General features: G+C 45.0%; 2 protein-coding genes across 2 annotated transcripts; both read right to left on the reverse strand.

Moving 5' to 3' along the window:
- Positions 1-4940: 4940 nt before the first annotated feature.
- On the reverse strand, positions 4941-11424 carry IL22RA1 (interleukin 22 receptor subunit alpha 1). The gene is made up of 7 exons (XM_010201451.2): positions 11382-11424; positions 9712-9844; positions 8804-8985; positions 7462-7646; positions 6902-7037; positions 6523-6644; positions 4941-5963 (listed from the first exon to the last, which is right to left on the reverse strand). The coding sequence occupies exons 1-7, from the start codon at positions 11422-11424 to the stop codon at positions 4941-4943; spliced, it is 1824 nt and encodes a 607-aa protein (XP_010199753.2).
- A 3333-nt stretch (positions 11425-14757) lies between these two features.
- On the reverse strand, positions 14758-19766 carry IFNLR1 (interferon lambda receptor 1). Its single transcript, XM_062014519.1, has 7 exons — positions 19613-19766; positions 18883-19006; positions 18463-18644; positions 17916-18058; positions 17248-17404; positions 16604-16731; positions 14758-16405 (listed from the first exon to the last, which is right to left on the reverse strand). The coding sequence occupies exons 1-7, from the start codon at positions 19698-19700 to the stop codon at positions 15497-15499; spliced, it is 1731 nt and encodes a 576-aa protein (XP_061870503.1). The 5' UTR covers positions 19701-19766; the 3' UTR covers positions 14758-15496.
- Between the last annotated feature and the right edge of the window lie 4270 nt (positions 19767-24036).

Consider the following 24036-nt stretch of genomic DNA (forward strand, 5'->3'; position numbering starts at 1 on the left):
TTTATTATCTGGTGTTTATTATAATCTGCTAAAACCTACACTTTCAATCCAAATATAAACTTTTTTCTAACCAGATCAGTAAAACAAAACAGATTCTTATGAGAAAACATGAAGAAAACTGGTATTTTCTTAACACCACTGGAAAAATAGTAACAACACCTTAAAGTAGATACAATCACAAAGCACAGTCTGTTTCTGAAGTGCAATTCAAATAAAGTGATCATACAAAATAACTGATGCTGCTATGAAGAACTTATAAAATATTACTATAAACAATAGTTCATTTACAGACAAACCAGACTCACCCTGTGAAGACTACAGTGAGAGTTCCTGTCCTCATGCAAGAGAAAGGACAAAGGAGTGTTTCCTTCTCCCTGTTGATGGCACTAAGAATGACTCTCCCCAAAAGAATGTTCCCCATGTTTGAGTGCCCATCCTGGAGTCTTAAATATAGCATCTACCATGCCATCACAATGACAATGGGGAGACCCGGGCAGGGGTTACACGCTTGGAGCTGCTCGCTGCGGTGGCAACTAACCACAAACCCTATTTCACATTGCCCAAATTATTGCCTTTGCCAAATGATGTAAGGAAAAACAGGTGCCTGCAAAATTTAGGCATCAGAGTATTGGATTATCCTCTGCTCATTTAGGATAGAAGCTCACAAAGCATTTGAAATGAATTGTGAATATTTTAATCTCCTCCAGGAATTTCCCTGGGGTTAACTTTGCCATGGCTACAGAATAGAGTGAAATCATTTACTTTGACATCTCGTTAGCGAATGGCAACTCCAGCCAAATTATGTCAGTGTATAATTAGCTCAGGAGCTAACAGCAGCTCTTCTGTTTTTGGTTGGCTGCAACTATGATACGTTCCCTAGTCGAGGCAAATGAGGGCTCGCTGCCACAGTAGCAGGTGAGCTTCCATATCCAGCTGCCCGAGGGGTATCTGAGAGCCTGGAGCAGAGTAAAAGAACAGGGACTGCTGCTGTGTGAGACAGGCACTTTTAGCATTCAGGATAAACCCACTGTGAGAAATGGGTGATATTTTTTGTGGTATCAGAAGGAGAAATGCAGGTTTGAAAGTAACGAAGCTCTGAGGCTACGATACCAGTCTGTGAACCTGATATATTCCAGCTGTGTTAGCTGAGGAGTCATCACATCAGTCGTGGGCTTCTCACAGCCTCTAGAAGTCTGTAAAGATATGTAAGGATGTAAAATTGCCACTCTAGATGACACTGCAGATCTGCTCAGCCCAGTGTCTGTCTCTTGAGGGTTGCCAGTACCTTTTTCTGAGCTGGACACTATGCTTTATTGTTGCTAATAGTCTGTTCCTGTTGAACTGCCTAATTTCTTTTTGAACAGTTTCTGATTCTGGCCTCCAGAAGGCCATGCAGAAACGATTTCCACCATAAAGTCTGGCATGGTTTGAGTCACTCTGCCTGTCTGTATCAGTAGGATCTATTTCTAAAAACCTTTATTGCATTATCATCCAAATAAAACAAAGCTGAACTCCAGAAGGATCACCATTACAGCTATAAGGACTTCCGTGGATGAAGTTTATTTAGTTTCTGTGTTTCAGACATCCCTAAGAGAGCAATAAAGAGGTGTTACTGGGCAGGCAGGACTGAATATGTTTTGGTATAAGCTGAGCTGTCAAAGTGAAGGAACACTTTCTTTCCTTGATTTTAAACAATCACATGAGCACTTGAGTGCTTTCCTGAATTTTGTATTATGGCAAGTAATGAGTAATGATCATCTGTTCTGTTTGATATTAATAATTTCATTCATCTTTGTCACATCAACACTTTGTTGCATGTTCTAAGGAGAAGAATCTTAGGCTTTCCTCATATGGATGCTAACTGCTTTTGTCTCCTCATGTCTCACATCAATCCTTATGAGAAAGAAAATACGTGTGGAAATTTCAAATCCTCTGAACCAGCAAGTGTGAGGCCACTGCTTAACACTGATCCAGCTGCTACAGCTCCTGCTGCACAGGACCTCCCCATCACTAACAGCAATTTAAACAATACTGTTAGGGCAGTGAGATGCCAGAGTGAGTCCCTAGTACATCCAGAGCTGCCTCTCAACTCTGTTTCATTCTGTCTCCAGATTTGGAGCTTTTCATTTGTTCCTTGAGCGAGATTTCCCTCACAGGACTTGTTAAAGAATTTTGGTGATTTTTTTATAATCCAAACAAGGCACCTTTCAATGCCAAAAGAAACAGCAAGCAAATAGTGACAGAGAATGAGAGCCTCAGCCTGCAGCAATATGCTCATCCCTGTGCAAGGATCCCTGGAGGGCTGCGAGCTGCTGGTGTGGGGAGGGGCTAAGTGACAGCTCCTGTATTTAGCTGAGAAGACAAAGAGTAATACTTTGCTATAGGGTTACAGCTGGCACCTGCTATGTTGATATCCTTGTGACAACTGGAACTGCAATGTTCACCTGTCATCGTCGTGACATCTGCCTGGGAATGAGCACAGTGTTTGTGGCATTTCTAGTTTTTATTATCTAGAGCTATCGAAACTGTTATCTGAACAGTCGAGAAACGAGGAACAGCGTGTTGTTAGATACAGATGGCTTGCATGTGAAGACCTTTGAAACTGTGTTGAAATCCTGTTATCTGGAAATGTAAGGTATTTAAGATACCTGAAGAAGAAATCAACATCCCAGCTGTGGGGCACTTCTCATCTTTAGGCACCTACATTTGTTCTAAAGATCTGGTCCTAGACATTCTGCACCTCCATTCCCATCTCTCCTGAAGCACCAAGATGACACGTTTGTTATGGGCTGGACATGATCAGACCCTATGGCACGGGGGCTGCAGAGGGATTTGAAAAGGCTTTTAATTAGGAAATGTACTTTTTAGCAGCATCTTCACTGCTCTTCTAAGGCCCCCTTTCCTTCTGCACCATCCTGACCCTGTGCTGAGGGTTATGTTTCACAACAGGAGCCAAAATGTTGACATTGTAGCATTTGAGTAGTCCCTGAGTAGCATCACTGGGAATGTTGTTGATACAAGATACACAGCCCACAAGCAACTTAGAATAAGGTAACTGTCCTGACAGGATTGAAATGCAGCCTCTCCACCAGGGACTTAGTAGGGCAGAATGTTACTTGTGAGGTCTTGCACGCCTTGGAAACAGCACAGCTGTGCTGCTGCAGCTCCTGCAACTGCAGCGTTTCTCTGTGTGTAATTTCTGATGGTATAGTTTGGACACGGAGAAACAGCTTAAACAGCATTCCACAAACCCCTTGATACTGAATGGTATGAAGTAAAGCAAGGAGAATGGAAATGTCCTTCTGGGTTGCTGCCAAGACCATGCACATATTCATACCTTTCCTACCCTCTGCTGTGACACCTCTTCACCACATTTGACATTTTGACCTTTTGGCCTCATATGAGATGGCCCTAGTGCTTTGTTTGTTACTGATGCTGGAGTTAGGAGCTGAACCTTTGCCTATTAAGTTTCTAAGACTATTTCTTTAATCCTGGGTTGAATCATCAAAGCTCCTTGCTTCATAAGGCTACAGTTTATTTGCGAAATCACACTGAAGCAAATGGATTTTAGTCTTTAGGCTCCGCTTCCCTGGACAGAGAAAACATCTAAGTTTGCTCATGGTGGGAACAACTGAGTCTTGCTTCTGGTCTGCCTTTCTCTGGCAGTGCTTCTTCTTCAAACGAATACTTCCCCATACCATTCAAAGCCTTGCTTATTCCTATAAATGGTTTCGTTTCTCCAAAACTGATGTCATTCAACACTCACCCTTTTCAACCACACCAGTGAAAATCCAACAAGCTGAAATATGCTTTCTTCTTAATGAGAAATGATTGCCTCCTTTATCCCCCAAATAAATACCATTTAGCTTACTTTTGGTAAAGGTGCAGTGCTAAAGGAATTTGGCTCTCAGTTTATATTGGGTTTGGTTCATTCCAGCCCTGGAGGTGAGCGCGCTGGTAACAGGAGCAGAGAAGGGCTCTGCAATTGGAGATTCCTCTCTGTCATACAAATGGAGCATGTTCCCCATCGACAGCATCAGTGGAGGGTGAGAGGAGGCAGCTCAAGACTTCCCTAGTCTTCATAGATTACTGAATGCATGAGTTGAGATTAGTGTAAATTGAGATTGAAGGTCTGAACTGAGATTAGTGTAAATCCTCACATTCCTGCCTATGTGGAACGTGATCCTAGCTGCTCTGTCCCAGGGGATTTCAAGGGAATAAGAGAATGTGTGACTTTCAGAGAAAGAAATCAGCTGAGAAATATATCAGAACTGGGCCAAGGCTGCATTAATCTGTTGCAGAGGTGAAAAAAGCTTTGTCTTTCTACAACCATTAAAGAGCACAGCAGGATGTAGTTTCTCAGAACTGCTGCATCAGGAGCTGCTCTCACAGTTTTAATGATGGCTTTAAAGGCAAAGTCCATTTCATGGAGGTAGCTTATTGTTTTGCACAAATCAGATAGCCAAGGGTAGAACACCAATATATATTTAATTCTTTTAGTGTACCATGATACCTTTAATTCTTTTAGTTTAGTATTCATGCACACCCGAGTGTCTTCAAAGGGTGGGCCTGCCTTGGACCTGGATCTCTGGTGTTTGTCAGGAGCAAATACAGGTGCCATTCTGAATTTTGCTAAATTCAGTAAACTGAATCTAGAATTGAATTTGAATCTCAACTCAGCTGTTAAAGTAGTCCAGTTCATAATAAATCTGAAGAATATGAAAGAAGTAAAGGCTTATTATTGAAGTGCAAAGATGCAGTTTGCAGCATACCAAGAAGTATCGGTAAAGGTGCCTATCTCCATGACAGAACAATAGTGGAAACAGCCTGACAACTCTGTGCCACGTTAATACACCCAACATTAGCTGTGTTTGTTTGCAGCCTGGGATACTATTTAATGCAAGCAAACTTCATCTGTATTTCAATAGCATTAAGTCATCCTAATAAAATTCTATGTTTTCATCCTGATCCCACAATACTTTTAAGTCCAAATCTTTGAACAGCTTAGTGAGAGGAGTGCCATTGTCCTGGTCTGAGATAGTGTCTTGGGACACAACAGTATTCAGTTTTGTGCAGCTTAGCTCCTTTGTTTGTGGTAACATTTCTGTTTCTCGAGTCTCTGGGAACTGCAATTTATTTGCAGAATGTGAAACTGAATCTGGCAACATCCACTGCTCTTTGTTGCTCTCTCTTGGGAAGTTGTTACCAGCACCAGCTGAAAAAAGGAGGTTTGCTGATGCAGATGGCAGCAATTCATCCTCTGGAACATAGTCTGTGTCAACTTTCACTGAAGACAATAACAGCGGCAGTTCTGCAGGCTGTTGTCTGTAGCATTGTTCCAGCAAAGGCAGTGACAGCTGGGATACATGCACTTTACTTTCCATCCCATCAGTTTGTGACACCAGTTGCTGTGTTTGCCCAGGGCTCCCCTGTAAGAGACCTGACTCTCTTGTGTCTCTGCTGTTCCACAATGCCAGGTCCAGGCCCTGTTCTTTGTAATTCCAAAGGCTGCCACTGCTGCTGCCCAGCATCTGAGCTATGGGCTTCCCACCAACAAAACTATCTGAAGAAACTTCCTTTAGCATTTGGTTTGGCTCCAAATTCTTGTCGACGTGCTCTGTGCCTTTGACACACAGCCCATAGGTTAGGGGCAGATTTTTGCTGGCCATGGCAGTAGGAACACTTGGGCCGGCTATTTGAGGAGCATAACCAGGAGGAGCTGCACTTGCCAAGCAGGGAGGCTGGGTGGGCAGCCCCATTGTTGATACGTTCCTCTCTTGCTGATAGGCGGTTTCTGGTGCATGGCAAGACCATGGTGATGCTGGTGCTTTGTCCAAATGCTGGCTGATGTGTGGTAACTGCATTTCAGGGATGAGAAGCGAAGGTCTGGATACATTAATGGGCTTTATAATATGCTCCACCGTCAGTGTAAGAGGCTGGAATGATGAAATCCCTCTGAAGTCCTGTTGAAGTAGACAGACAAACAGGAGTTATTAACAAGAAGCTGTGACTTGGAAGGGTTGCTTCTGATTCTTTAACATTTTGTTTGGAGAAATATCAGTAAAACCAGTAACAGCTGCCAGGGAAATGCTCTGTTGACAAAAGAACTCCGTTTTTGCTGGGGAATGACCCTTCAGAGGAATGCAGACATCTCTCACTATGCATCAGGGCACCTGTGCGATCCTAAACTGTGAGGAATAAAATATCCTGCTTTAATTTTTGCAAAATCTGACCTAAGCCCTAGAGCATGGAAATAGGTTGCCCTTAAGCTCATTTAGCATGTAGAATCAATGCTTGCTACAGAAGATGAGCGCCAGAGGTTCAAAAGGAACTAGTGATTTAGGAGCCCAGTCTGGGGGAAGTTCTGAGCACTCATCTTCAAATTACCAGTGGTCTGCTGTGACAGGCTAGATAGTGCTCTTGTCTGCTCATTCATCCTCCTCAATTAGCAATGCTATTTAAGAGCATGCACATGGTCCTGAGCATTTTACAGATTTGCTGCAGTGGCTTAACAGCACTTACCAAAGACATGGGCTGTGCACTGCGTTGCTTGATGTATTTGTAGATCACATAACTGATTGCAGCAAACACCAGCCCAGCACAGAATGCGAGTGCCACGAAGCAGTAGAGAAGCCATGTGTTGTCTGGTTAGAGGGAAAGAAAACAAGTGGAAAATCTATCTACAGAGAGCTGAACTAGAAAAACTTATATATGAGATATATATGACTATAAATGATGTTATAGATCCAGTCTCACAGGACTAGATTTTTAAAGTAGGAAAGTCAGTGTTGCTTCAGCATCTTTAACAAGGCTGTGTTATTTTGTACCAACTGAAAATCAGCATCTCTTGTGTATCCAGTATGACAGCTGGACTTTAAATGAGCAGAGTTAACAGCCTCACCTGCTCGTGTTTTGACCCAAAATACTTGGGGTTTGCTGCTTCTCTGGAGGAGATGGATATATACTGTTCCATTATATTCAGTGTCTGGGTCCAAGTTGGAAACTTCAAATTCTTTGTTGTGTGCATTCTTTGTCCACTGTTTAAAACAAAGGCAAATATGGAAACATTAAATGCATACATTTTCTTCAAATCAGATTGCAACATTCAGCATCAAATCTTATTTACTGATAAGTTGTTACAAGTCTGTAATAATTCTGCACATATTGAATTCTAAACATGCCATTTGCTTTCTGTTGTTACTGTACTTATGTTTTGCATTTCAGTTCCTCGGTGGTTTTACTTTTTGCTATTTATACAGTACCCTTGGAAACTCCAGTTTCTTTCCAGAACTTCAGAGGAATTCTTGCAGTTCCTCTTTGTCTACCAAGAGTCCAAGACTGAGACTTTCCCTTGTACGTCAGAAACCTCTCCCATCATGTAGAATCTGAGGTCCTGCTCCATCTTATGCAAAACATGAGTTACAGAAGTCAGCGGGCTAGTGGCCTGAGGTTGTGCCTTACCTCTTGGTGTGTCCTTTGGTTGAATATTGTTAAGTGATAATCAACAGCACCAAATCTGCTGTAAATGTCCTCCACGGTTAGCTGGTGGTCATCCTCACCTCTCAGCGGTGTGTAGGGGGGCTGTATAAGAAACTTTACAGACCGTATGTAAGGTATATATTGTACTTCTGGTGCTCCAATAATAGCTAGAAGAGATAGAACAGAATCAGCTGTTGAGGTTCAAACAGATACATTATCAGATCATTTATTTGCATCTCACACAGAGCCCAGACTCGCTGTACATCATTACTTCTGTTTATATACAAAAACTATTTGAGCTGAGTTTCACTGAGCACAGGAATAATCAGGCAGCTGGAGATACTGACTTCCTTTGGGGTTCTGCCACCTTTAGCCAGTGTTTGTCCCTACAAAGTTTTGTCCCAAGCTTTTTCTTAGGACCAACTTCTCATGTTGCTTCCCTGTCCTGCACAGTGACGTCCTCCTCCCCATGTGTGTGATGCATGTGAAATCCCACCACAGAGCACTTGGGTAACTGCCACCACTATTCCCATCCTACATCAGATTTTATCCTTAGCAGTTCAGCTCTTTTGTATCTACATATCTTCAGTGAAAGGCTTATGTTACACCCAACACTTAAACAGAGATTTACCCCAATCTGTAACAGCATATTTAAAGCATTCAGTATTCCTCCAAGGCCACGTAGCTTGAAAACATGAAACTGAAAAGAATACCTGGGGGATGGGATCACCTCAGCGTGGGTGCTGATGCCATGGCAATGAAAAGTGAATCTTTAACAATCAAAGCAACCTATGGCTCTTTCATAGTTTATTTTGTGCAAATATGTGAAGGCTTTCCATAATCACTGACTGCTAGTGCCACCTCAAATTATTCTTGACAAATATGTGGTGGGAAAATTTTAGTCCCAGGGCCAATAAGGCTCCCAAAGGCCATGTTGTATGTCAGCAGCACAGCTCACTTAGGTGTTGGGAACGTTCAGTATCCATTGGTCTGGCTGCTTGTCCTGATTTGCAGGAGTTCACACTTCATAGCTTCTCTGACTGTATTACTGGCTGTCCTCAGGTTGTCTCTCATGTCTCTTACTAGTTTCCTCCTGCTCTTGTAAGCCTTAATAGAAGTTCTTTCTTCAAGGACATCTAACTTTTCCTTTTCCCTTCTACTCCCTCTCCTCCCAATAACAAACCTTTTTCAGGCCTTCACTCCCTTCCTATGAAACACAATCTTGCAATACTGAAATCAGAGGACATGCTGTGCTAAATGGTAGCGAGACATGGAATGAATCCCTAGCAAGCAGGGTTTAATGGATTTCAGCAGTGGTACGTACTCTCTTTTCTGGGCTCAAATCTTTCAGAGCGCACCCAGTTGGAGGAGCAGTAGTTCTGGCCAGTGGCCCTCACCCTGCCGTAGTAATGCTCTGTGAAGTTCTCTGTTTCATGAGTGAGGTTGCAGAACGTCTGTGTGATGCTCTGGCACTCACGCTTGTTAAGCCAGGATTTTTCTCCATACCTTAGGACAAAAGAAAGCTTTGAGTCTGGTAGAGCAGATGCAGTACAGCCCATCTCCAGAATGATCCAAACGGGCTGTTTTGTCTGTTTTGGCAGCTCTTAGTAGTTTCAAAATTTATTACTGCAATTAGCAAGCAGCAAGGAGTGGAGTGGCAGAGAAACCCCACCTGGGCTGCAGCCCTTAATCCCTTCCCATTGATGGCTCTTGCGTGGATATCATCTTGAAGAAGTGCAGCTTATTTCAAGGCACACACAGGAGTGTCCTGTGTGTCACTGACTCAGGAGTTCCTTGCCCATCACTGAATGATTGCAGGCAAGTTTGCTGCTGAGTTTGCAGCCTTACCCAAAGGCAATGGAGCTAGCACTGGTCTGACTTCTCTTAGCTTCAGTGAGTGAACCAGAGGAAGACAATTGCTCTTGCCTGTATTTACAGGTGAGGAAACTACAGAATAGAGAGAAGGAAGTTGCTGAAGGCAAGGAATAGCTCAGAAATGGTGTAAAGCTGGCAACTGTGGGTGTAAAAATGTGATTGCTATACTGAGCATCATCTAGCAGTTTAAATAATCCTGTCCTCTATTGAGTTCTTGTCTAAGCAGAACCATTGCCATAACAGTAAAACAAGCAGCAGAAACAGCAGCAGCCACTTTCCTTTCCTGGCCCTCTCTCTGAGAACAGTGGCCTTGAGAACAACAGAACTTCAGGGGGAAAAAAAGTAAACTTCACATACTGTTTGTATTGGACATCAAATACAGTGCCAGGGGGAATATCTGCTTCAGTTTCCCATGACAGGATGTTCTCAAAGTTTGTAGAAGAAAATGCTGCACGTTTCACACATGGTGATCTCTCTGTTGTCACAGTGCCTAGGGGAGCAAAGACACTAGCATTAAAATGCATGTTCTGGCATTCTAGCCCTCAGATCAATACGAGTCCAATGCTGCACAGCAGTATCAAACACAAATATCAAGCATCCCACTTGCAGTTTGCTAGAGATGGGCTGCAAAGCAGAAGCTTAGGCAGAACAGGAATTCAGACTGTGCTCACAAATTGTTGTCTTATCCCAAAGAAAAGTAAGTCAGGAATTTTTACAGAAAGACCTAAAAAACTCAAGAGTCAGAAGGAGATTCCTTGAGCTCCTTATCAGCTTTCTTTTAAAGCACTTACATGGCTGGAAAACTAAGATCAATAACGTGTTTTCAAGGCTAGATTCATGTCTACAAATGTCTCTGCTTTCTGCCCATACTCAGGGAAGTACTATGCTGAGATCAGTTTCACAGTGCTGAGGATGTGACTGCCATTAACCTCCTGTGCTCTGTGTTTTATTGGATGGAGGCTGTCTCTACAGAGCGAGATGCAAAGACCTGATGCCTGGACTCTGATCTGGGTGTGCCAGGGTGAAGACAGGTTCTCTGCTTTCTGAGCCCCGTGCCTCTTCTCTACAGAGAATGAGTTCTGACTTTGGTAGGGAGAAATATCACTTGCCCCTGACAACCATGTCCCTGGTCTGAGCTGCTTCTGTAGAGCAGGACACTACCAGCAGCAAACTGGCTGTGATCAGGTGCTGCCCAAGGGTGTCCTAGAGACTTTCATTTCTTGTGTGGTGAGAATACATAGTGCAAAGTTTCCTCAAGGCTGATTCACAAGACCTTCTAACTTGCAGAGTATAAAGTGGGTGAATTTCCCTGTCTGAGGATCACGAAAACTTAGTCACCGTTAACCTGATCATATCAGAAGTAGGAAATCTCCATCTTCCCAGATTTATCGGTGGTAATACACAGCTATGCAAAGCAGCATAACACAAGCACAGTCAAATGGGAAGGGAAAACCCAGGATATTTCACAGTGTGAAAGTCCCTCAGTTGTAGAAGTTTCTTAAGACAGCTTGCCTACAGTATAAGATCACAAACACAAGAGTGGATAAATGACAAGGCTCCTTGCTGAGAAGCTGGCAATTGAAAACAGCAAGTTCATACTTGATTCACCCAGAACTGTGTTTGCCACATCTAGTGTAGGATTAAATAGCTTTTAGGGACACATTATTTGTTTCTGTTCTTGTATTGTGTGTCTCCGCTTAAGACACAGGGCAACTGATCCAGCCCCCCCTGAGGTGAATTAATATCCTTTACTCCTGTAGGATTTGGGTTGTAACCCATCAGTGGCAAAGGCTTTGAAGTGAAGGAAACTTCTCTTCTCCCTACTAATCCTTAAAGCACCAAGAACACCAACTGTACTTGGGACATATTAAAAGGAGAGAGCAACACAGAAGGGAGCTTTTGAACCACCTCAAACAACAGCTCGTTCTCTAGGTCTTATTTCAGGAGTGATTGAACTACCTCCCATACTACAGGATCAAACAGAAACAACCATGGTCAGTGACAGGAAGGAAGAAGTCAGGACTTACCAACCGCTGAACACACGGACAGGATGATCAGAAATTGCTTCATGAATAGCTATGTAAGCGGGGCTGGGAGAGCAGGCAGCTGTTCCTGTGTGCTAAACCCTTGTTTGTGAGGCCAGGTTGCATTTGTTTCTCAGTAACTGGCTCAGTACTATCCTGCCTGCCTTCAGAGCTGAGATCACCAGCTAGAGATCTGTGCGCATGTGTAGATGAGAAGGTAAGAGTGACAGCAGAGGCACCTCTCCCCTTCGGAGCGAGCACACCTAACTGTACAAAGGTGCATGAGCCAGAGAAAATCCCCAGCATTTGAAAGAGATCCAAATACCATTTTTTCTGATAAAGAGCTTCCTGCCTTAACACCCTAGCTGAGGTTTCTCACATCTGGGGCTTGTTTTTCTGGTCAGGTCACTTTGACTTGTTAAAACTCTGTAAGTTAAAACTGTGCATCTAGTTGGTTTTATAACTGCTGCAAGCAAGACACTATTTCCTTCGGAAACACCTTTGAGTGCTTTCTTAAAATGAAAGTCAGACAGATTTTTAAGTTGTTCTGTTGTTCACAGTGGCCTTCGACGAGCGCTGACTGCCAGGCACGGAGCCCAGGCTGCCCCCTGGGCACAGCACGTGCTCCTCACGGCTGCCATGACTCTGTGGCCAGGTAGCTGCAGAGATTCTCTCGTTTGGCATAAGAAGGAGGTGGCCTTTCTGTAGGAGGAGCATGTGCTGTTCCATGGCTTTCCTCAGAGGATGCTGTTTATTTTTGTGGCTGTCTACAATATAAAGCTCTCTTGTAAGTATTGTGAATGCCATATGGTAACAACTGGGCATTTGTATGAAATCTGAACAAGAGAGAGATTTCATTTCTTTTCCATGACATTCTTAGTTGGTAGGTGTTGTTGAGTTCCATTTTCAGGCTTTTCTCAGAACAGAGAGAGACATTTCCTTCTTTGGTCAAAAGCGAAAACTAATTGCTGGGCTGCAGGAGATGCAGATTTAGAACTACCAGATGGATGTAACATCTGAACATCTGGTACAGCTGCATGGTGCTTACGTTACCAAAGCTGTCCTAAGTGAAGGAGTTGTCACACATTCATCCTGCACTTGAGCTTAGGAAATGTTGACAGTATAGCTACTCCTCGTTAACCTCCCTGGCCTCCTTCATCCCATGGCCTTAACTTCACAAAATGGGGAAGCCTTGTCCTTAGTCCTCTGCTTTGCCTGGGACTAACTGGAGCGTTGCATAGAGCTGAGGTTCCATCAGGGTAAAAGCAGCTGGGCTGTCAGGGCACCGAGAACTTTTCAAATTGCGATTGCTTAGGCCTTAGGAAAGCTTTAACAGAAATTTCTGCCCTAAGCTCCATAGGATAACTGCACATTAGAGAAATCCCCTATGAGCAGTGCTCTTGGGTGGTCTGAACCCCCTTTAAAGCTCACAAGTGGTAGATTTTTTAAATTACGATCACAAGTGAGTCACACAGGAACTTCATACTTGCAGCCAACTTGATAAGAATGCAGCCCCTGTGTGTCTCTGAAGCTGGAAGGACACTGCTTTCACTGTGGCCAAACATGGGATAGAAATTGCCCCTTCATCTCATGGATTTTCTGCTTCTGAAGTTGTTTCAATTCCCTGCTCTGCTTCAATATTAACAGAGCTGTGTGCTTCAAACCATGCCACTGACACAGAGCTGTCATGTTGTCTCTTCTGGCACTCGGACAAATGCAGAAGCCTCACAGGTTAATTAAACATGACACACCTGTGCACCAGTATGGCCCACATCTAATCAAGTACAGCTCTTTAGTAGGGTGTTTCCTGAAGAGCTTGCAAAACTATTTCCATTTTTTTCTCCTTCCCTCATGTCACTGCCACATACTTTGCTGTGTGATGACCTATGATGGGGGGAGGTGAGGGAAATTGTAATGCACCTGACACCTTAGTCTTGAGAGTGTAACTTAAAAATTGATTTCTGCCCCTATTTCCAGAGAGATGTTACCTTTTGAATGGCTTGGTTTTCAACTCCCAAACTGTAGAGGCTAAGAGGTTTGTAACACTCTGCTCATTACCTGGCACAGCTGGGGAAAGGAAAAAATCTTTCCTGCCACAGATTTGTGAAGATGGTAGATTAAGGTCAAAAAGACCAAGGTGGTTATCTCCTCTGGGCTACTGCAGGGCTCAGGCTGAGATCCCTGTTCTGTGAGGACTGCATGAAACCTACTGACCACTGATTCAGGGATCCAGGAGTTTTGATTCCAGCTCTGGCACTTGTGCAGTAGATGTGCAACGTCCGTGGGTTTTTTGTTGACTGGGTCATACCTCTTCCAGTGAAACAGGAGAGCTGCTTTTCTCATTGCACAGCTACAGTTTAAGTAAGGTGTAAGACATGGACTGATTGCTCTGTCTGTGCCATACCTTAGGGAGTGGAAAGCAGGTCTCAAGGTCTGGTAAAAGAAAACAGGGAAGAGCGTGATGCTGCCTCTGCCAGGACAGCTCACCTGGCCTGCAGCCTTTCCTGCAGCTTCCATCCTGAGAAAGCCTGGACAAGACCAAGAACTGATCCCTGGCCCTGTTTACAAAGCTGTGACATGTCAAAATAGTTTCTTAGAGGTTACTCAACTTCAGACCTTCCTGTAACTCAAAGCCTGGGGATTTTCCTTGATTGCACAAGAAAATGGGTGGTGACTGTATTTGGATGATCTGTATCTTTCTAAATGGACTGAAGGGATTGCAGTACAGGATGTAGCTGAGGACATTGGGTGGAAGACAGGTAAGGAAAAAAGGGAGAATTCTAGTCAATGAATCTTTTTTCCCACCTCCTCTTTTTACTTTAATTCAGGACCTTAATTAGTACCTCTTGCTTTCCTCTTTTAAAGCATTTCCCAGCCCTTTCTCTCATCCCATACATCTTTATGGTGTTGTTCTGATTCTCTGAAGATTTAATATCTCAAATCAACACCATTCCCTCACCTGAGACAACTCTCTGAATGAAGAGAAGGGCTGTTGTGTGTCTCCTTTCTTTTAACACTTCGCTTTTCTGTGTGTATTTTTACTGGAATAAAATGGCAGAGTTTATTTCTATGAAATGTGAAGTAAACTAAAAATACACCAAAAAGGGCAATATTGCCCAGGCAAGGGAGGCCTTGTCTGTCCTGTGCCTTTTGCTGGTGGACTTCTGATTTGATCCTTTGCTCAGAAAGATGGTCATAGTTCCAGTGTTTCAGTGACCCAAAGTGACCTGGCAGGGAAGTCTCACAGGACTCTGCTCAAACCAAAAGATTGTGTTTTAAAACGTAATGTTATTCAGATGAGCTGCAGTCACCCTTTAGATCTGGGAAACATAAAAACACACACAAGGAGTTACATATCAAAATAGTATTGTCTCTGCATAAAGCATCTCAGACATTCTGCACAGCAGAGGGAACTTCAGCTTCAACATTGATATAAAACCAAACAGAATAAACAAACAAACACGCTGCACCTTTATCACTTTGACTTCAGTTCGTTCTGTTGTAACACAGAAGGTGATCTCTAGCTTTTGATCCACAAAAAGCAAAGATTGCTGAATGTCTCTGCAAGTCAAGCAGGGGTGCAGTCCGGCAGTTAAGAGAAGCAAATGTAATGCTAGTGGTTCATCCTGGCTCAAAATCAACACTCATGTACAACACACTGTGTTTTCAGAACCCAGCTGATGGTTTCTCACAGGTCCAGGCTGTATTTTTTCTGTCTCAGAGGTGCTTTTGCCTTTCATAACACACACATAGAAGTTACCTTGCTCTGAAGTCTGAAGTGAACACAGGGCACTGTGTGTTGGCTGTGTGATGCTTGTGTGAGGTGACACTGCATGTCTTACCCCTGGCTGGGTTCGTTTGCCTCACACCGTATCACAGCTGCACTTGTACAGAGGCACAGGGAATTTAGCTACTTAGCAGTCAAACCACACCTTCTGTGTCCCTGCAGCCATATGCCTTGAGAGGCCAGACATCAGCAGATAAAACTCTATCTAGGTGAATAAATACGAAAAGCACCACCATCAATCACTTGTCTTTGTTCCAGTTTAGGTGTCCTTGCCTGAAAATCTGGAGCTCTCTAGCATTTTCCAGGCACATCACAGAACTGCCAGGGTACTCTAGCTCCTTCCCAAGTAATGTGTGTGTCCAAAGCCTTTGAATTTAAACCTCTGATCATATTTTTCCTCCATATTTGAAGTTTGAAATGCATCAGTGAGCGCTGTGGGTATGGGAGGTGTCTCTTCTGTGAAATGATCGCTGTCACAGTCACTTGCAATACCTTCATCTTCTGCCACCTGCAATGTCTGAAAGGCAATGAGTTGCTCACTGCTGGGATCCTTGCTGAGATGTGATACCTCACTGACCTGGACAGGCAGATCAAATACTGCTTTCTGGTAGTACTTGGTGTAATGGTGAGCTTTCCTCTGCCGGTGGTGCTCATTGGGTGCAGGTTTGGCACAAATCCCCTCTGCTGGTGCTTGAAGAGGGGTCATTTCCAGGCATTCATCCCTGTCTGTATCCTGCTGTCCATGCTCCCTGGGACCTGGGAATCTCACATCAGTGAGGGATATTCTTCCCAGGGAGGAGCTGTGTGAGAAGGATACAGACTCATTTCCTTGGGTTGATGAGGGGTCTACCTCATTCTTTCTTGTTGGAAAGAAAGAGAAACTCGAGGTACTCGGGTCAAGCACAGATTCACTGTCCATAAATAGACTTCCAGACCCAGAGTCCAAGCTAGTTTCCCCCTGTGCTGCTCTGGATGGCTGACAATTGAGATGCCTGTTTGGAAAACGAAGTATTTCAGTGTATGGAATAAAAGTACTGCTGTCTTCCTCCTCCTCCTCTGATGAAGATGATGATGATGAGAGGAAAGAAGCCGTCCATGGTAGGCTGTTTCCTGCTAAAGCTTTGTGTGTCTTCCTTTGTGACACTGGCTTCTCTGTGCAGATAAGATAGTCCCTGAAGAATTCCTTTTCACTGAACTCACAGTGAAAAGCTGGTCCATCAATTTTCAAATAAGAGAAATCCTACCAGGGAAAAGAAACAAGACACACAGATCAGTGGGTTAGTGCTGCTTTTTGAAGTCTGGATATAGGAAAGCTTACTTATATAGGACTTGGGAATGCAAAACTGAGAAGTGCAGGACTCCCCTGCTCCTCCCCAGTTACCCTCTGAAAGTCAGCAAGGCTGTGAGTCAGGAGGGGACCCCAGCATTTGGGCCATACCAAAGCACGAGGCATCTTCTTTCGCCTAACATCTTGTTTCAGCAAGCAGATGATGAAGGCACTTGTCAGAAAGATGGGCAGGACAAACACAGGGGCTGTTGCAGAGAATGGGAACTTCCATTCCACTGCTGAAAAACACAACAACAATCTGTATTATTTTCTATAACATCAGAATAATCCGTGTAGTAGTCACTGATTACTGTCATCAATGGGTTCTCATACTCAGCTTTTCCTTCAGAAGTCTCAGAAAGTGGTAGGCTCCAGATCCTTATTGTACAATGCAGAGAAAGGATAACAGTCTTGCCCAAGACCAGACTCTAAAGTCAGAGTCACGGCCACAAATGAAGGCTGATACCAGCCAGAGCTTTTCTTGGAGCAGGTGAAGGATGAGGCTTCATCCTGTTTTTTCAGGATAAATTTTATTCCCAAAATGCCATTGTAAGCATTGCTCAGGTACAGCACTGCAGGGCTTTCAGAAAACATGTCAGAGTTGGATGGTTTTCAATGAGAAGGTTTCTACAGGGAGCAGGAACCTTTCACTGGAAAATCCATCCAGTCCAGCCAGCAGCAAGACCTTTATTTTGGGTAGACTTGCCCTAAGCCCATTGATGTCTCACCACGTCCTTTTCTCAGCAGGGCCATACCTTTCTGGTTTAGTAGCACACACACTGGTTGGGAGAATTTGCTGTGTTTGAAGTCAATGCTTTGGAAGGAAGATCTGGCACTTAAGCAGTAGTTGCCTCGAAGTGCAGTGGCATCAATAGTCACTGTATTCTTCCTAAAGTTACCTTCATACTGCTTCTGTTTAGGAACAAAAAGAACAGAGGGTTAGAAAGATGGTTCTTTCAGTATTTGTGTAATAAATACTGCCTTTTCAGCCCATGATTCTCTTCACTGTGTAGTGTGGCTCCAGTGGTTGGAAGGTGCATGGAGAGGCACGTCATGTCTTGCTCACTATTTGTAGCAAACACTTCTCCTAGGGCTTATGGATTCTAGGGTGAGATTTCCAGCTGGTGCTGTGCTGTGCTCTGCACGCTGTTAGCAGCACCTGAACTGCTGTTTGAAACCCCAGATATTGCCCTGTTTTACTGATTACAGTGTAGCCTCCCCATCATACCTCACTGATAGAAACAGGGAACTGTCAATAACATAAAGATGCACACACATGCATTTTTGGTTTAACTCTGCATTGGCCATTTAATTTTCTCCAGGCCCTGGACCCAGTCCCTCTCCTCCCAGGAACCTGAAACTATTTCAGTTCAAGCTGGGCATCGTTCCTGTGTTTCATCTAAGAAGTGTCACTTTTACTGACCTTGTCTGTAGATCCAGCTTCCCAAAGATTCAAGTCATACATCCAAGAGAAAATCTCTACACAGGTGGCCAAAGGGAAGGAGGCATTCACACGGATTAAGTTCTCCTCCACATTCACAGTGAGCACCGGGGGAGCCAATTCCACTGTAATCGAACAACCAGCCATAAGAACAGTGCTTGCTTGTGTCAGCTTCACAAAAATGAGGCTTTTTTTGGTAATGGATCTACACTTCTAACTGTTATCTTGTGATACACATGAAGGAGGGAGGAAGGCAAAGGAATATCTCTTTTTTATCTAACATAGGGTATATGGAAAGCTTGAAGCCAGATGATCCACCCAGTGCATTGATGAACAAATTCTAACACGTGCTACAAGAATTGTTTTCAAATGACCAGGCATTCTTCTTGTCTGTGCTCACTCAAATCTGTCATTCATAAAGCTGCTTGTTATGGATTCTCTTTCTGTGGTGTGTGGTCCACTCATTTGCTCATGGCAACACTGTTGTTGGGGTGTCCTTTCATCCAGCTGTAACACAACAGACACTTACCATCCAAATGGTATTCCTTGAATTGTGAGTCTACCCATGGTGACTGGAGTCGTCCAAGAACAGCTTTTACTCGAGCCCGGACTTTAACAAAGAGGTTTGGAAGCACACAGGTCAGATTGCAAGAGGTTCTGTGAATGTTTTTGCAATGAGGAACCTTCATCCACTTGTCCATGCGTTCCTGGCTGAAAGAAGAAACCAGCAAACCATAACGTTAAACATGCTGTTTTGTCATGATTTATACACAAGGAGGATGGGTACTGAATCTTGCCCCGAGACTGGAGCACTTTCCAGAAGGATAAGGACTGGTTTGGGTGAAAGGCTGCAGCCAGGTTACTGATCATAATGCCCCTGATTGATACACGTGCACAGATGCTTGTTCTGTACCATACTCTCAGTCAGACATCCTTTGTAAGTGCTTACCTTTCATACCTCACAGTGTATGTCACATCTGGTGGAGAGCCTTCTCCTGGACTCCATGTCAAAATCATGTCAAAAGCCTTTGACATTAGTGTAACATTTTGAGGAGGAGGAAGTTGAATGTGACCTGGTTGAAAGTGAAAATTGTGTGAACGATTTCAAGTATCTTTCACAGGGTGGGAAATGTCACTTGGTTTTGACCAAGTTGGGTTCAGAATTTTGGTTCATTTAAGACTGGAAATTGACTGTGGAAGAGGGTATGTTTGATGTAGTCTTGTTTTCCTCATCTGTTATAAAACATCTCCATCTTAACAGCTTTTAGAATTAGGCCCTACATTTGTGTGAACCATCCTATTTAGTTCCAAAGACCAGTGTGCTCCAAAACCCTTGTGCTCCCACCTCCCAGCTCACAGAACTGGCTCACATTGCTTGTTCAAATCCAGTTCTTCAAAGGCACATCCTAACAGGAATGCCACGAGATGCAGCATGCAGGTTTGCCATTTGTCCTTTCTTGGCACCTACTGTTTCTTGCAGGTAAACACATCCATCCCTGGCCTTCAACGAGACACATTCTAGAGACAAGATTTAAATTGACATTTCTTTGCAGTGGAATGTTTCACTTTTATGTGAAGCGTTCCCATTGAAACTGCCTTAAGTTTACCTGTATCTGTCTCTCCTCCAACAAGCAAAGCCACAGAGCGCAGCGAAATGAAAAGTGACAAGCGTAGCCTACCTGTGTTCTGCGGCAGGAAGCACAGTGCCATCAGGACTCTGACTCTCCAGGCAGACATGCCCAAGCACAACTCTCCCACCCGTGACATCTTTCTCCTCCCGCTACCTCCTCATGGTGTTGTTTTGGGCTGTTGAGCTGGGTGAGCTCGGGAGGAGCCTGCTGCACACTGCGCACGCACGGAGCTGCGCTTCCTGCCCCAGCCCCAGCCCCAGCCCCAGCCCCAGCCCGGGCTCCTGGGGAAGGCAGTGGATGTGAGAGTGCTCTGACGAACGAAACGTCACGTCAGGACTGCAGCACTACGCCCTCCAGTGTAACATACCTGGCCTCTGTCAGGCTGTGTGTGAAAGGAGCACAGTAAAACAGTGTGAGCATTAAAAAATTGACCTTTGGAATTTACCTGCGTGGTTGTGGAATGCTGATAGAAAACGAAAGAGGCTGTATGGCCTGAGCTGTCTGATAATAAGCTAGCAATGGTAACAACCAGTCTGCAGTATGTGATATCATGACAGACTTCTGGATGTTTGCATGAGACCAAGGATTTTCTCTTAAGTTACGAGGTGAAGTATTTTTTCCGAAGTTAAGGAATTACTCCACGGTGTGGGCAAAGGAAAGGATCCTTCTGGCAAATCCTGGGCTTTTGATGTGCTGCGGTTTCCTTATCAATTATTTGTCACTGTGTCAATGCAGAGATTGTTCTTGTCCCCTGGTCGATGGGGATATTGGCTGTTGGCCCTGGCATTTGCAGTTATGAAACTCTCGAGGTGTTTGTGTTCTCAGCACGTGGTGCCTTTAAACTCCAGAACTCTCTTGGGGCAAAGCTCAGTTCCTAAGCTGCTGTTTTACGTTGAAACTTCAACACCTCTTCTAAAAGCAAAGTCATGGAGACAGCAGATTGTTTTGGTGTGCATCAGGAACATGTCTGGAAACAGCCTGGTTCAGCCGTGACCGAGGCTGGTGTGCCCAGGCGTGTGTGCTTGGAGTTGCTGTGCCACTGCAGCCTGTGCACACAGGGAGAAGTCATTGGGTTGGCACATCTACGGTCCTGCTCTTGCCATCACAATCACCTCCAGGCGTGTGCCATGAGGAAAGGAAATGGGTCAATGAAGTTACCACACAGCAGATATCACTGGCATAGAGAGAAAAAGGCTTTTCTGGGTCTTCCCCACATGGAAAACTCACCAAGCCGAGCTCGGTGCTATACCTGTGGATGTCAAGTTCTGGATCCTAAGAGGGAGAAGAGCTGATGGAGCTGGATTTGTATTGGCAAAAGCTTGTGTGTGAACGTGGTAGGATTCGAGATGCAGTTACAAGATTCTTAAGCCATAATTTTCTCCAAAAATATCCATTTCTTCTTACCACAGGCTTGTTACAGGTGCTTTTCTTTCTTTAGTTTCTATGCAGTTTCTCTTTTTCACGCAAAAAGAAGTGTCATTCTTTATAAGGAAAAAGACAAAGCCAGGGGTCCCTTTCAGCATCTGACCTGTGGTGCTGGTACCAATAGACATCTCTTATCCTGCAGCAGCCTGAACTAAACAGGAAGCAATCCTAGGGCCAGTCTCATTGAGGCCTTGCTAAGAGCCCTCAGGCAGCTTCTCTTGACGATGACGTGTGATTTTTAGTGAGCATCTGCAAGAGACGAATCTTCTCCTCGTCATTTTCTCTGCAACAGCTGCCCCGAAATCTGCGCTCCACCGCCCGCTGGGGCAGAACTCCCCGTTTCTAGCATGGCTGAGAACCTGTCCCAGCAAAACCAGTCCTCCTGCTGGCAGCAAACTGGGATGGGGGGAGGCCTGTGCCACGAGGTGTCGCTGCCTGTCAAACAAAAGGCGTTTGTTCTGCAGGGACAGGCGCTGCTCCAGCCTGGCTCAGGCTTCACCTGAGCTCTGCTGCGCTGCCCGGCGCCCTCCTGTGCCGTGGCCTACAGCAGTATTTTCAACAGCATCTTCTCACGGCAGGCACCGAGTTTGCATCGTACACACTGAAGTTTGGCTTTCCTGTCCGACCAGCCTTTGTCTACGGCCTTGGGTGCCCAAGGCATTGGTGCTGGCAGGAGCCAGACTCATCACCCCTGTGTGAAGGGCACCCGTGGTGTGCTGGGAGCCTGCTGTGGGGTCTCTTGTCTTGTGATGGCTTTATAATTGCAGACAGGGATGTTTGCCACTGCAGAGGACTGGGCTTGGCAACACTCTCCATCACTGAGCAAATCGTGCCACTGTGTCTTCACTCTCTGTTTCACTCGCAAATGCTTTGGGATGGGGTTGTCGTTCACTACAGTGCCTCATCTGTAGGTGGGTCTTTGCATGCTGCTGTAATACTGATGATACCTGGGGGACTCTGGATTTGCCACCTCTTGCCTCTCTAGCTGAAACAGATGATTCAGACCATGAGGGCAAACCCTGCAACCTTTCCTGAGTCAGACTGATATCTCGAGGGCACTGCAGGAAACAGAGTTTTCATCTTGTGAGGAAGGCAAAGTTTCATCAGTGGTTTGATTTTATGAAACCTTTGGAGGCAACAGGCAGCATAAGGTACTGTCATCCCAGCTCCTTCCTTTTGCCCTTACCCACCCACACAGTTGTTGTGGCAGAACGGTGAGCGCTGCCTTGTGTGAGCTTGGGAGGATGACTGATCCCACTGAGAAAAACCTCCCGTATTCAAAATGGAAACAGTGCATTTCCAGTACAAACAGCATCATGGAAACTGCCCCACTGCTCCATCAGTGCTGCATGCTTCACGTTCCCAACGTGCCCTTGCTTTCTGTCACCACCGTGTAGTGTGAAGGGCTGGCTGCATGCTTTCAGTACCAAAGTGTGAAACAGCCTCCACGGGGAGCCTTCCACAGGTGATTTTTGTTTCTTTCTGAAATGTGAAGAGCTATTTTCCCCTGAACAAAACAAGATGGATTTAGAGAAGGTTTCTATTAAAACACTGCAAAATTTCAACTCAATATTTTTTGGGATGCAAGTTTTCAATATCTGCCAGACAAAACCAAGTCCCCTGTGGCAGCAGTCGCAGCCTCACAGTGCTGTGCCGGAGGAGATTGCTCAGCCTGAGAGAACGCTGCAGGTGGGGAGAGGAGGTGGCAGTTGGCACAAACACTGTGGACACTGGAAGTCTCAGGGTGGCATTTCCCAGCAGTTCCCACTGCATTGCTGAGAAACTTCTTACAGAAATGTCACCCAGATGAAAATTATTTGTAAAGGAGTTTTTTTGCCTCAGATCTTTGTAAATGAGTGACTAAGGCATTTAGTCATTCAGACTCAGCTCTTTAAATGTTCTCTTCCTTTTCTGCTGTTTAATTAACTCGGTGCCTCGCTCGGGGTGTGCTGCTGCAGACGGGTGCTGCTGCCTGAGCCGTGCTCAGGGCTGGCGAGGCAGCACACACAGAGCACAGCCCTGTACCCCCTCCACTCGGATGTGTGCACAGGGATTGTGTGAGAGGGACTGAGGCGCAGGAAAAAGCAGTGGCTTCCCCATAGCAGCTCAGAAGTGCAAGCCCAAGGCTTGGCAGTCAGAGAGTAACATCTCTGACTGGGGAAGCTCAGGCAGAGCTACTTAGAGAGGCGCAGCCATCACCAGTGTGAGATCGCTTTTCTTGGCTTGAAGTCTTTATTTCTGGAGGTGGTGGAGCTGATGTAACTGTGGTGGCGAGATGTGCAGCATGGGCCTGTCTTCAGAGCTGGGCAAGGTAAAACCTGAGGGCAGGAGAGGAATTTTTCCTTCAACGTTTCTCACATGGCAGGGTCTGAAAATACCCCTTAGCCCCAAACTAAACAAAAAACGTAATCTGAAACTGAATTTGAACCCAGTTCCAAAGTTTTCCCTGGAAACCACGTATAGTTTTTGTTCTTCAAGGAAGCCTGTGTTTAGGGGAGGGGCAGAAACTTTTCAAACAACTCAAAAGTCACCAATTTTGGAGATTTCTTCTCCTGTCCCAAGTTTCTCACAGCAAGAGGACAAGTTTGGACCTGAGGTGCAGGGATCGCTCTACCTCAGCCACATGTCTGTGGCAGTTCTTCAGCCCAACTCTCCCTTCTTTCTCCCTGGCTTATGTAGGTCTGTAGGACGAGTTGTGTGGCAAAGGCATTTGTTCCATCCAGGAACGCAGAGTGTGGCAACAGCCACCACCCCTGTGAGAGGCTGCAGCTGTGGCTTTGGCAGCAGGCAGCAAAGCACATACTGTGAGAGGAGGAGATATATCAAAGTGACAGCCTGAGACTGTCAACACCAGGGAGCTCCAGCAGTGAGGCTGCTCCTGGCTTTAGCGAGTCAGTTTGGTGAACTTCTTGCCTATCCTTGGAAAATCTTTTTGTTGAAGGCTTAGGTCTGAACCTGGGGACACCTGATCTGCTGCAGCTCAGGAGTGGAAATGTTTTTCTCCTTGTGCTTAGAGGATAACCTGACATACAGGCTGCTGAGTGGAT

This window comes from Colius striatus, chromosome 24 (assembly GCF_028858725.1).
Source record: "Colius striatus isolate bColStr4 chromosome 24, bColStr4.1.hap1, whole genome shotgun sequence".
NCBI classification, from domain to species: Eukaryota; Metazoa; Chordata; class Aves; order Coliiformes; family Coliidae; genus Colius; species Colius striatus.

Bases quoted from the DNA above. Each gene is read 5' to 3' on its own strand.
- IL22RA1 (XM_010201451.2), bottom strand. From the start codon at position 11,424: ATGAAGCAATTTCTGATCATCCTGTCCGTGTGTTCAGCGGTTG. The intron at 9,845-11,381 runs GTAAGTCCTGAC...TTGCTCCCCTAG, and splicing joins GTCCGTGTGTTCAGCGGTTG to GCACTGTGACAACAGAGAGA. The intron at 5,964-6,522 runs GTAAGTGCTGTT...CTACTTCAACAG, and splicing joins GTGCACAGCCCATGTCTTTG to GACTTCAGAGGGATTTCATC.
- IFNLR1 (XM_062014519.1), bottom strand. From the start codon at position 19,700: ATGTCACGGGTGGGAGAGTTGTGCTTGGGCATGTCTGCCTGGAGAGTC. The intron at 19,007-19,612 runs GTAGGCTACGCT...ACTTTCAACCAG, and splicing joins CTTCCTGCCGCAGAACACAG to GTCACATTCAACTTCCTCCT. The intron at 18,059-18,462 runs GTAAGTGTCTGT...GTTCGATTACAG, and splicing joins CAAGGAATACCATTTGGATG to TGGAATTGGCTCCCCCGGTG.